The 12,827-nt window shown below is 43.0% G+C and overlaps 1 protein-coding gene across 1 annotated transcript in view; it reads left to right on the top strand.

The window, feature by feature from the left end:
- Positions 1 to 12,827, top strand: part of LOC306919821 (protein diaphanous homolog 3-like) — a 297,099-nt gene that overhangs the window by 185,318 nt on the left and 98,954 nt on the right. Inside the window, exon 24 of the mRNA XM_079496371.1 lies at positions 12,534 to 12,672. Within this exon, the coding sequence (XP_079352497.1) occupies positions 12,534 to 12,672 (139 nt within the window). The remainder of the gene's footprint in view (positions 1 to 12,533; positions 12,673 to 12,827) is intronic.

Here is a 12,827-nt window from a genome sequence, read left to right as displayed (position 1 = left end):
GCACTGCTTTTTCTTAGAATATTAGGATTAGGACAAGGATATGCATGGAATGTCCCTTTCAGCTGGCTGTTTTCGGTTTATTTTTGTTTTATGATGCATAGTAGCCAATTATATTTTGTATTTAGTATATTTAGTCATGCCAATTAAACCTGCTCAGATGTGTTTATTGCCACTGTTATTGTACCCTACTGGCCCACCTGCCAGTAAGGAGCCCCCACTGGGAGGATGTAGCGCCTCTGTCCTTCTCCTGTGCAACACTGCCATTGACAGGCAATAAGTTGTCAGCACGATTACAAATGGTGCCCTCCCTGACAGGCTTCCCTCCACCAAAATTGTTACGACCGCAGGACACATTTACAACGTACTATGAAAACGTGCATTTCCCGTCAGTCAGTCCGTCCGTACGTCACTCACCCCACGCCTCCATACTGTATATGGCCATGCCTCATGACATCACGTGACATAATGCCCATATATGCCAATGCCCATATATGGAGATCCCTGATGCCATCAATATTGGCCAGCAACTCTACATCTGACCTCAAACCTTTACATCTCCATATATGGAGATCATATGTTGATCCTTCCCCATCCATCCTTCCTCTTCGATGTCTCCCTTTTGACTGATACCTGTCCATTCAAACTCTAGACAGCCCGCCCCAAAGTTATTAGTGCAGCCACGCCCGGCAGCCGGCGAAAACTAGAGTTCTCAACAGGCCCGGAAATTAAGGCCCGGCCCTACCTGGGCCCTCGTCAAACCCTGTACACTCAAGACACTGCCCCCGGTGCCACCCTTATATCTCCATATGGAGCTGACCTGTATTGACATTCCATATGTTGATCTGACCTCATCAAACCCTGTACACTCAAGACACACTCCATATATGGCCAGAATTCATTCCATATGTTGATCTGACCCCCCCCCCCATGCCAAAGTGCCAGCGCTCGCCCAGCAGTCAGCTGTCACCCAGGCATCCTTCCTGCATACTTCTCCCGCTCAGACTGGATTGCCACTGGGCATCAGTCCAACGGTTCCTGAGCTATGCTCAGAACAGACACACAGACTGGTTGAATATGTGTTATTGTCGTTTGGTCTATGACTGCATGTGTTTGTTCCCAGCAGTATTGATGTATGCGGGAGCTCAGAGGCTGTATACACAACAGCTATCCATAAATTCCATATACTCAGACACAAACAAACAAATACATGTTATCAGCAGGAATAAATAAAGTAAAAAGAAGAAAAAAAAAGATTCTCATCACAGTCTGAGAAAAGGAACACCTGCTGGTTCTCGACTGGCAGAGTGTCAGGCAACAAAATGAAAACACTCAAAGAATAGTCGAAGTCAGGCAGTGTGAAGTTGTCTGCGTTTTTTTGACGCCTGGTATGTGACGGTTGAAACGGTTTTAAATCTACACACACTGTGTTCTTTGGAATAATGTTATCTATTCTCTTGAGCTCATGCAATTCTCACATTATGGGCTGACATGATTAGTGTAACGCAGCATATTACAGTCACACCCACATGCCTAAGTGGGGAAGTGTGGAAATAATTTGATCAAACTCTATTATTTCAAAAAGGGATTTTTTTTTTTTTGCAGCTGAAGAACAATACTTTGTTATTCCACTGCGTCCTCTATCGATATTGCCAAGAGAAAACCTCATAGACAAGATTCTTCCTTCCGGTGAAAAAGAATCCCTTACTGGCCAAAAAGTGCATTTCATATGTGTGGTGGGGGGGCTCAGAGTGCGTCCACTAAGGAAAGTAGGCTTTCTAATAACACAAGCCGCCTTTGTATTGGTGAGTAGGTAAAACGTTCTTTATATTTTTGCAACAGAGGAGAGTCTGGTCTGCATTTCATGCGAGCGCAGGAAGAGAACGGTAACATAGCTCTAATGTAGGCATTAGAGCTATGGACCAGAGCTAGACAGTACCATGAGGTGTAGTCAATGGACTAATGCCAGACCACTGGCATGGTCCTTTAAGCCCCTCTACCTTTTTAGTTCCTTTCCTCCTTCGACTGCATGGCTCTAGCCTGTTCAACGGACCACCCTATATTTAATGACGCCGCAACTCTGAAAGGTGGCAAGGGCAAGTGTTAGAAAGACCAGAATTATAGGGTCAACGCTCCCAGGGTAACTATTTATTCCCGTGTGGTAGGTCAAGATGTAGGCAGCTTACATTCTCAGCAGTTCACTCATATGGTCAGACACATTTCATGAGAAGGCAAGGCTAGGCCAGTCAACACACTGTGTACAGTACAGTACATCTCAGCACTGTAACCTGGCGGTCAAATCTGTGTCAGCATTTACCCTGCCGTGCCGAGACCCATGCTAATAGGACTGTGCTCTCCTAGACCATTGCCTGGAGCTGGAGCGAATTGAGCCTTGAACTGTGTGTGTGTGTGTGTGTGTGTGTGTGTGTGTGTGTGTGTGTGTGTGTGTGTGTGTGTGTGTGTGTGTGTGTGTGTGTGTGTGTGAGTGTGAGTGTGAGTGTGAGCGTGAGCGTGAGCGTGTGTGGATTGGAGTGTATATGTTGTGTTGGCAACCTTTTAGGAAAGTAGTTTGGTTCTCTTTCACACACAAACGCAAACACACACACACATGCGCACACACACACAGCCTGCTCAGTCACCCGTAGGAAGCAGACTCAGGGCGAGGCCGCAGATCTGACAGGAATCCAATTGAGCGTGTCTAATGGCGGACATCCAGGGGGGGAGGGGGGAGGGGGGGCAGGCCTGCAGCGATGGAGAGTGGAGGGCATATTCCTCAGGGAGCTTGCTTTCTTTCTTAGAGTGGAGGGCATATTCCTCAGGGAGCTTTCTTTCTTTCTTTCTTTCTTTCTTTCTTTCTTTCTATACATGACTGTCTTTCAATCTGTGTCTCCTTCACACTTTGGGTCTCTCCCATTCACCTCTATATTACTGTGAGAGCTCATTCACCTCTATATTACTGTGAGAGCTAATTCACCTCTATATTACTGTGAGCTCATTCACCTCTATATTACTGTGAGCTCATTCACCTCTATATTACTGTGAGCTCATTCACCTCTATATTACTGTGAGCTCATTCACCTCTATATTACTGTGGGCTCATTCACCTCTATATTACTGTGAGAGCTCATTCACCTCTATATTACTGTGAGAGCTCATTCACCTCTATATTACTGTGAGAGCTCATTCACCTCTATATTACTGTGAGCTCATTCACCTCTAGATTACTGTGAGCTCATTCACCTCTATATTACTGTGAGCTCATTCACCTCTAGATTACTGTGAGCTCATTCACCTCTATATTACTGTGAGCTCATTCACCTCTATATTACTGTGAGCTCATTCACCTCTAGATTACTGTGAGCTCATTCACCTCTATATTACTGTGAGCTCATTCACCTCTATATTACTGTGAGCTCATTCACCTCTAGATTACTGTGAGCTCATTCACCTCTATATTACTGTGAGCTCATTCACCTCTATATTACTGTGAGAGTATATTACTGTGAGAGCTCATTCACCTCTATATTACTGTGAGAGTATATTACTGTGAGAGCTCATTCACCTCTATATTACTGTGATAGTATATTACTGTGAGAGTGCATTACTGTGAGTGCATTACTGTGAGAGTACATTACTGTGAGAGTACATTACTGTGAGAGTACATTACTGTGAGAGTATATTACTGTGAGAGTAGGAGCACCATATGAAACAATCACTAGATTACGTGACCGTTAACCCTCCCGCTGTTCAAGCGCAGTCTTCACAGTTTGTCTTTTCCTTTGTCTCTTAATTACCAGATAGTTTTGCTTTACAAATTATTATATGTGAAGTCATTACAATACCCTGTCCCATTACAATACCCTGTCCCATTACAACACCCTGTCCCATTACAACACCCTGTCCCATTACAATACCCTGTCCCGTTACAATACCCTGTCCCATTACAATACCCTGTCCCATTACAACACCCTGCCCCATCACAATACCCTGTCCCATCACAATACCCTGTCCCATTACAACACCCTGCCCCATCACAATACCCTGTCCCATCACAATACCCTGTCCCATTACAACACCCTGTCCCGTTACAATACCCTGTCCCGTTACAATACCCTGTCCCGTTACAACACCCTGTCCCATTACAATACCCTGTCCCATTACAACACCCTGTCCCATTACAACACCCTGTCCCATTACAACACCCTGTCCCGTTACAATACCCTGTCCCATTACAACACCCTGTCCCATTACAACACCCTGTCCCATTACAATACCCTGTCCCATTACAACACCCTGTCCCGTTACAATACCCTGTCCCATCACAATACCCTGTCCCATTACAACACCCTGTCCCGTTACAATACCCTGTCCCGTTACAATACCCTGTCCCGTTACAATACCCTGTCCCGTTACAATACCCTGTCCCATTACAATACCCTGTCCCATTACAACACCCTGTCCCATTACAATACCCTGTCCCATTACAATACCCTGTCCCATTACAACACCCTGTCCCATTACAACACCCTGTCCCATTACAACACCCTGTCCCGTTACAATACCCTGTCCCATTACAACACCCTGTCCCATTACAACACCCTGTCCCATTACAATACCCTGTCCCATTACAACACCCTGTCCCGTTACAATACCCTGTCCCATTACAACACCCTGTCCCATTACAACACCCTGTCCCATTACAACACCCTGTCCCATTACAATACCCTGTTCCATTACAACACCCTGTCCCATTACAATACCCTGTTCCATTACAATACCCTGTCCCATTACAATACCCTGTCCCATTACAACACCCTGTCCCATTACAACACCCTGTCCCATTACAACACCCTGTCCCATTACAACACCCTGTCCCATTACAATACCCTGTTCCATTACAACACCCTGTCCCATTACAATACCCTGTCCCATTACAATACCCTGTTCCATTACAATACCCTGTCCCATTACACATGAGTGAAAATGCATACAGTCCTCATTCCCCACACCTTCCGTGTGCATCCTGGGGTACTGGCCGTGGCCGGCGTTGTGTATATACACTGAAAGCGGAGTGAGAGAATCTGTAGGGTATTAGTATGCAAATCAAGTGATCCTAAAACAACATATTTATCTACTGTATACTGTAGCATTAGTGCTAGAAAGACATTATCTACCAAGGGTGTCCCACATAACTTTCACGTCCTACTGAACCTGAAATGTATGCAAGTGCTGAAATTGCTGAATGTTTACACTGTGCCAATGGAGCACACTTGCTTGCTCTGGGCAGAAATCCATTTTTGACCTTAAGGAAGTACCACATTTCAACCAGTAGTGGTCAGACCCTACCACAGAATATACAGTACATAGATGAGCAGAGAAACCACTGCAGTTGTGTTTGTTATATTGCATTAACATACTGTACCATACAGATTGGTCAAAATAACAATATATTCACAAAGAAATATTCCCAATAATACATTTGGCACAAGTACAATGAGAAGTATGGGTAATGTGACAGGGCCCTGCACTGCTTCTTTTTGTGCTCGATTGTCATTGTAAAGTGTGGAAGTGATCCTGGCTTAAACAGGCCAACTTGTTCTATTGACCTGCTATGGGGCTAATCGTTATTTTCACTCTGTTGCCGAGAGTCAAACCCTCCCTGTAGATTTGACCAAGACTTAATTTAGCCTCCTTGTAGACACATCTGATGAATCTGTACCAGCTCACAATCGAGAACAACTGTTATGCAAGCCTCATTTGGAGGGAAACCAAGTACAAGTAGAAGAGAAAATGCATTACTATTGACCTACAGTTGTTCATGTAATAGTCCAGCTGTTGTATGCATCACATTCTAGCAATAGGCTGACATAATACAACAAATAACATGCTTTTGCTTTGGGGTTTGTATTAAAAATAGAAGCCCAGCCATATAATATCAATCAGCTGCTTTATTGTACACAGATGTATTTTCTCATAAATGTGATCAACAATCCTGTCGATCAGACTGTTGTTAAACTCGCTGATTTCAGCACTAACTAGATTGCGGTCTATATGACAGTGGTTGGGGCATAGTTGGAGACAGGATACAGATTTGCTTGAGTGTTGTGATGCGATTAGCTTTAAATCTTGGTTTCGTAATTGAGGTTGACTTTTTAATGAGAGATCGCTTGGAGAAAGAAAACAGGGGGCGGAGCATTAAAAGTTTAGCCTAATTTCATATTTACGCATGCATCATAACTGTCTGTCTGTAACCTGGATTCACTTAGTTGTCCATTATTGAAAATGTATTCTGAGTGATTTATCCTGCTCCTCTCTTTTTCATTCTCTGCCTGTAATGTAGCAGATTGGGAGCCCATTAACCCATTTTGGACGGAGGTCGATAAAAAAAAGGCTTCTAATGTTTCTATGTCAGTGGTGCTCAACCTTTTTCATGTCAAGGACCCCCAGAATTATCTCTATTGGGCCATGGACCCCCATCTCAAAATATGTAGTTCCAGGGACCCCCCAGAAGCAAATATTTCCGTTAAAAATGTTCGCTCTGAAATATATATTCAATGATTTGCGCCACATTTTAACGATTTTTCAAAAATAGCAGGCCTACAAGCTCGTAGCGCGCCACTCGGTGGCGCGCTATGAGCTTGTAGATCTGCTATTTTTCAATAGCTAAATTATAACATAATGTGTGAAACACCAAAAGGGGTTCCCGCCCAAAATGGATTAAGATAAAGTCATTTGTGAATCTGATGTTGCTACAAGCAACCGACACAGACATTCCATCAAATCAGAGTTAATGTTGTGGAGGAGATGGTTTCATTTAAAAATAGACTTTCTGTGCTGCTTTTTAATACCACACTCAGTCTGTTGGATATTAATTTCTCCCCTATCTCTCTGCCTTCTCCCTGTGGTTTCCTGTTCAGATTGGATATTCTACTGGAGAGATGTTAGCCAGACCTCCCCACCACGAGACAGATTGTCTCTGTCTGTTTTTTCTCCTTTCCTCACACTTTGCTAGCCTCCCACCATCTCCTATACCTCCCACCGATCTCCAGGAGATGGATTGTTATTCAATCCCATCTCCCACCTCCGCCCTCCCCTAGCTGTCTGTGTGGGATTCCTCGCAGTGGTAGAGTTCATGGACTCATCAATGGCCACCCCTTGAATTACTCCAAACCCGCTGACTTGGTTCTCAGCTGTATTGTTAGGCAAGCATACAGTACTGTACGCACATTTAATGTTTTGTGCATTATTGCTTACAGTGACCAATGACCGCATACAGCACTAAACAACAAAACAAAAATAGAATACAGCAATAGGTGTGCAACGTGCAAATATATCACAATGTACAGTTTGTACTGAGAAGGCGCAGTTGTAGATAATGCCTAACATCCAGATGTGGGGGAGGTTTCTCAGGGGTAATGTGGCCGGTAGAATGGGCTGGATGGGAACCGTGAGATTTCTAGTTTGATCCTGGGCTCCCCCAGAGTTAGTGTCAAAGTGTCATTGAGCAAGACTCTGAACCCCTAATTGCTCCCGATGGGCAGGTTGGTTGCATGGTTTCCTCCGCCATTGGTGTGTGAATGGGTCTAAATGCTGTAAATTCACCATTTACCATTTAGATATGAACATGACATGTACTGCACACAGCTCTAGTGAGAGGATTCTAATGAGACTGTTCTAGGTCCTAGGAGAGTGAGTCTCCAATATACAGTAGTGTTCGTAGTAATTAAGTTATGGCTGTTTTTTGTATTATAACCAATTTATAGTATATCGTTTTTCCTCTCGATGTCATTATGACAACTAATTATTCCCCACATATTTCTGTATTATCAATGCTGTTTTGTACTCTATGGCAGGGGTTCTCAACGTTTTTGGCCGGGGACCCCCGGAAATGCTTTGGCAACGTCTCGGGACCCCCGCCCCGCCCCCTCCCGACCCCCAATATAAATTGACTGCTACAATAACCTTAATAATAGAGACAATACACCATAAATAAATACTGAAACCAGATATAATCATTAGGGAAGGTGTATGCATGTACTATGTGTACTATATGTAAACTCTTCATTTCCATTTTCCAGCCATTCAGTTGCATTAAAAACAATCTTTTTTTAAAACAAATTTAAATGATTTGGGGACCCCCCAAAATAATTTGGCGACCCCCGAGGGGTCGCGACCCACGGGTTGAGAACCCCTGCTCTATGGCAGGGGTCTGCAACCTTTTTCACATGAAGTGCCATGTTTTCATTTCCGTGATAGTCGGTGTGCCATATATAATCATGACACCACATCAAAATTAAATATTCTCAACTGATTTCGATTGTACACATAACAAGCTTAGAAATATTTTCAGGATGTAATGATCATTAAACTCAGAGCAATAACCCACCTAATCCCTACCCATGCAGTCATGAGTTTAGGAGTTTGAATGAATGTACAATAATGTGCAGGATGTAATTTGTAGATGTGAATGGACTTAATTTAACTGACTACACTTTTTTGGGGGAATAATTTACTTTAAAAGAAAAACCTCTCTCACACCTATGCCAGTGATCACCCTCTTCTGTGCCAATGTTGGCACCCTGAGTAGAATGGAGGCTGCCTCCATTCTACTCCCATTTAAGTGGTATTGTACAGCGACATGGTTCACCCTCCCTAACCAGCACAGAACATTTAGTTCATTTAGACCCTCAGCCAGACCGGATGCACCACTGTGGATTTGAACCCCTACACTCCACGGAGGTGAGCAGGTACTACTTTACCCCTGATCCACCCGAGTGACCCAGTTTTTGTCTCCTGAACCGGTACCAATTTATGCAAGCTCTGTATCACATTGGCTAATGTTACCCTGCCCGTGACTACACCAAACCCATATCTAAACACCATTGAACGTCAGCTCTGTTTGGCTGTGGTTCTCTGCACATTCATCATGGTTTATGATGCTGCTGATTCAGGAGCCCCTACCAATAATGAATAAAATAAATATAGATATTGGTGTGGCAAGATACTGTTAGCATGCAAGCAGATCAGAGAAGTGAATAAGCAGGAATGATCAGTTGATATAGTTGTCGAGAGAAACTGTCATCTTTCCTCATCTTACCATTGTAGTTGTCACTCAATGCTGTTTTTTCGGTGTATGTTGGGTGTGCAGTGTGACACACTGTGCACATATTTGATGTTCTTTGTGTGATATGACTTTTCTTCAAAATGACCAGGCCTCTGTGATGCACCTGGAGGGCTGACGTGGGGAGAGGCATTGGCTAGATAAGAGCCCAGCCTCCCTAGCTCTAAGTGCCTGGCTATTGATTAGGGTGGCAGTCATACTAGCACTCTATTAAATCATACACATACAGCCTCTACCTCAGCTTGGGCATAATGGAGCTATCGACACCACTTACTGTGAGTTTAACAACCGTCTGGAAGGGAGAGATGATGGAGCCTGCACCTGTTCTGGTTAATCTATAGCAGATATCTTATCTAAGAACTGACTCTTGATAGATGCTACAGGATCTTGTGTCCATGGCACATGTCCGCTGTACAAAGACAAGGAAAGAAGGCAAGCTACTGTGGGAGTTATTTCATATATCATTGTCTCCGCCAAGCCAAAGGTGTGGCTGAGACTTATATATGTTTTCGCCCCTGTCTGTCCGTCCATGTGTCTTCTGTCTGTGAGCAGCTAATCTCCGGCACCGTTGGACTGATCATTTTGTAGGCACACTCCCTGGGGCAGAATCGTTCACATGAATTATTTCAGCGCCATTACCGTAGATGTAGGTCAGGGTTCCCCGATAATTTTTGGTCAAACAACGTTTCTTTGACGGCACAGAGCCGACGATGTGGAGCTCTGCAGTGCCCCGGTTTGGATTCATCTTGAAAACAAGGCCTGTCCAGGCTCCGTTGAGCCTTACTAGGATAATACTACTTCCGGTAGACTGGAAATGTGGCTTTTCAAAATAAGAGCTCAAATGGGAAAAATGCTGGTGTGAATTAGATCCTAATTTTTCAATAAATGCTAGCGCTGTAAGTGTTAAGTGCCACCAGGAAAAACAAATGTTTTTTTAGTAATAATAATATTTTATTTTTTGGTTTTCACATGAAGATGTGTTATAAATGTATACAAATAATGTCAAATTGGTACACATTATCTCTATATTCATGTGATCAAGACGAATATGTCCGATATTTCATATTCCATCCTGATTGCCTTCCAAAGTTTACAGGATTGGCTTTACCTGGGATTAGAACCCAGGATTTGCTTTACCTGGGATTAGAACCCAGGTCTCCTGCACTACTGCTCTGCAAATAAGGAATCCTGCCTGATCTGGGGAGATTTTGTTCTGAGCTTCAGGCAGTAATAGTTTTCAACCAATATGTATCCTGCCCGATACCAGGGTGTAAATGTATCAGTGGAAGCAGGGAGACCAACTCAAACCACTCCGAATGTACTAATAAATAATAACATAATAGCATACAGATTGATCTTTATCTGTGTTTTTCTCGGAGGCTTAGATTGAGGTGATTGAACAGAATATCGATGTTAGGAGCTCAATAAAAAAAAAGATGTTTCTAAAATAAAAGGCCCTGTGCAAGTGTGCATCCTGTTTGTTTGCAGTGAATGGGACAGCGCCGGAGTTCAATTGTCAGTCAAAGAGTTAATATTATGTTTATTCATTCAATCACGTCAAGATTGCAGCTTTAAAGTAGCATATCTAGGACCAAAAATGTCCTTGTAAAGGCTGTGATGAAACCTATATTACCCCAGTGAGTGTCAGTATGTCAATCAGTGGCGTGCACAGATAGACACTAGGGGTTCTAGAGCACCCTCTGCCCTTTTCCCTCTGGACAAATGTGCCCATTAAAAAAAAAAAAAGAAGCTTTTTCTTTTTTTTCTTTTCTTTTCTTTTCTTTTTTTCTTTTTTTTTTTTTCTTCTTTTCTTTTCTAATATTATTTAGGTCCCAAGATCTATAAATCTCACATTATTAAGGCAACCGGCCGGTTCCACACGCTGCACAAGGTGCCCTTTTTTTCACTTGAGCACCCGTCCCTCTAAATGTCTGTGCCACTGACACAATTATAAAAAAGGTTACCTCGAGGAAGGCTACTGAATTGTACAGATTTGAAAGAGCCAACGGGTGTAGAGGACCATGCCGTGAGCACATGTCAAATTCAGACGGTTGTAAATGTGGGTCTGTAGAGACCCGCAGGTAGGGTGACAGACATCGACACCCACTCACACAGCTGCACCTTCTAGCGCTGTTCATCTCAGCAGCTGCACGCTGGTGTATTCAGCTTAGCTACTGAACCCACCTGCTGTTGACCAACTGGACAAAGCTCGCACTAGCAGTGACCAGCAGGTGAGGCTGAAGCTCTCTCTGTGACCCTGACAACAGCACACGCACATGTACTGTACACGTTCATACACGTGGCATCTTTAAGATCTCTGCTGTCGAGAAGAAACCAGAAAATGAAAACCTTATATTTTGAAAACAAAGCAATACTGCCTCATCAAAGTTGGTGTTTGTTTGTCATGTTTATTTCGAATATGCAATAAAATAAATAAAACAGAACAGTTTTGTATTTCCTAATTACAAGGAAAAACACTTAAAATAAATAGCTTAAAATATAAGAAAACAAAACAAAGAAAAAGACAAAAAAAGCATATGCTTTTTTTGCCTCGTTTTTTTTGCCTCATCAAAGTTGGTGTTGTGACTTTTTATATTGTCAATTACTTCCATGAGAGGGGTAGAGGTGGTGGAGTTAGCTGTTTTAGCAGACAGTTTAAGGGTCCAATGGAGTTAAGAGGGTTTGTCCGAAGCACTTTTTACTACTTTTCATTGGTTCAATATTCTTTTAACCAACACACAGGGTGTTCAATACAAAAAAAAATCAAAATCCTCAAAAATGGAGTTAGGTGGTTTTCCTTCAACGATATCCTCTGTCTGATATGTTATTTACAAGGCTGTCACGTTGCTTCCACGTTTAGCATAGTTTTCTTGATATGTTGCATCTCATCTTTGTTCTCTTTATTGTTCCCGTCTGTATCATGACACCGTGATATTGTTCTTCAATGCGCAGCATAGAACAAGAGAGAATTGTAAACCAGAGTTCAGAACAGTGGCTGTGTCAGACAAGCCTTTCTCCCCTCAGTTAGCACTTAGCAGATGCCTGTCTCCAACACACCTATACCTTTCATCCCAGACAATAGAATGAAAGCCTTTACAAGATTCCAGATGTTAATGGGGCAAGCATGAAAGGCACAACTTGAACAACAACAGAACATTTTTCTGTGAAAGTAACACTCAACAGAGCCTTTCTCATCTTATGTTCTTCCTCTTACTACAGTATACCTCTCTCTTTGTCTTTGTATGTCTTGTATCTGGTATTTTTGCGCTAGAGAAGGCCATTAACAGGTGTCATCAGACTTTAATGGCACTTCTGATAAAGATGTCTGTAGGCTGTGACAGCTGCTTCTGACATACCCTAATCTCTCCGTCTGTGTGTGTGTCTTTCACTCACTCACTATTCATTTCCCTCACAGCAAGCGCTCAAGGAGAACCACCGGAGAAGAGAAGCAGAGGAGAAGCAAAGAAGGGCACAGGCAGCCAAGGAGAAGGCTGAACGAGAGAAGCAGGAGAGACAGCAGAAGAAGAAGCAGCGATTGCTGGAGGTCAACGCAGGTACAGCATTCATCAGTCTTCATTGTTATTCTGCCATGAATAAACATCCTGACAGCCTCAGTCTATAGGATCAAATGTTGGTATCACTTAAATCCAATTGTGCCGGCATGCAGGTATATTATGAACTTTATTTATGGCTGTTGAGAAATCTTGTA

This window comes from Electrona antarctica, assembly GCF_951216825.1.
Source record: "Electrona antarctica genome assembly, chromosome: 3".
Taxonomy (NCBI): Eukaryota; Metazoa; Chordata; class Actinopteri; order Myctophiformes; family Myctophidae; genus Electrona; species Electrona antarctica.
This window is presented reverse-complemented; position numbering and strand designations above follow the sequence as displayed.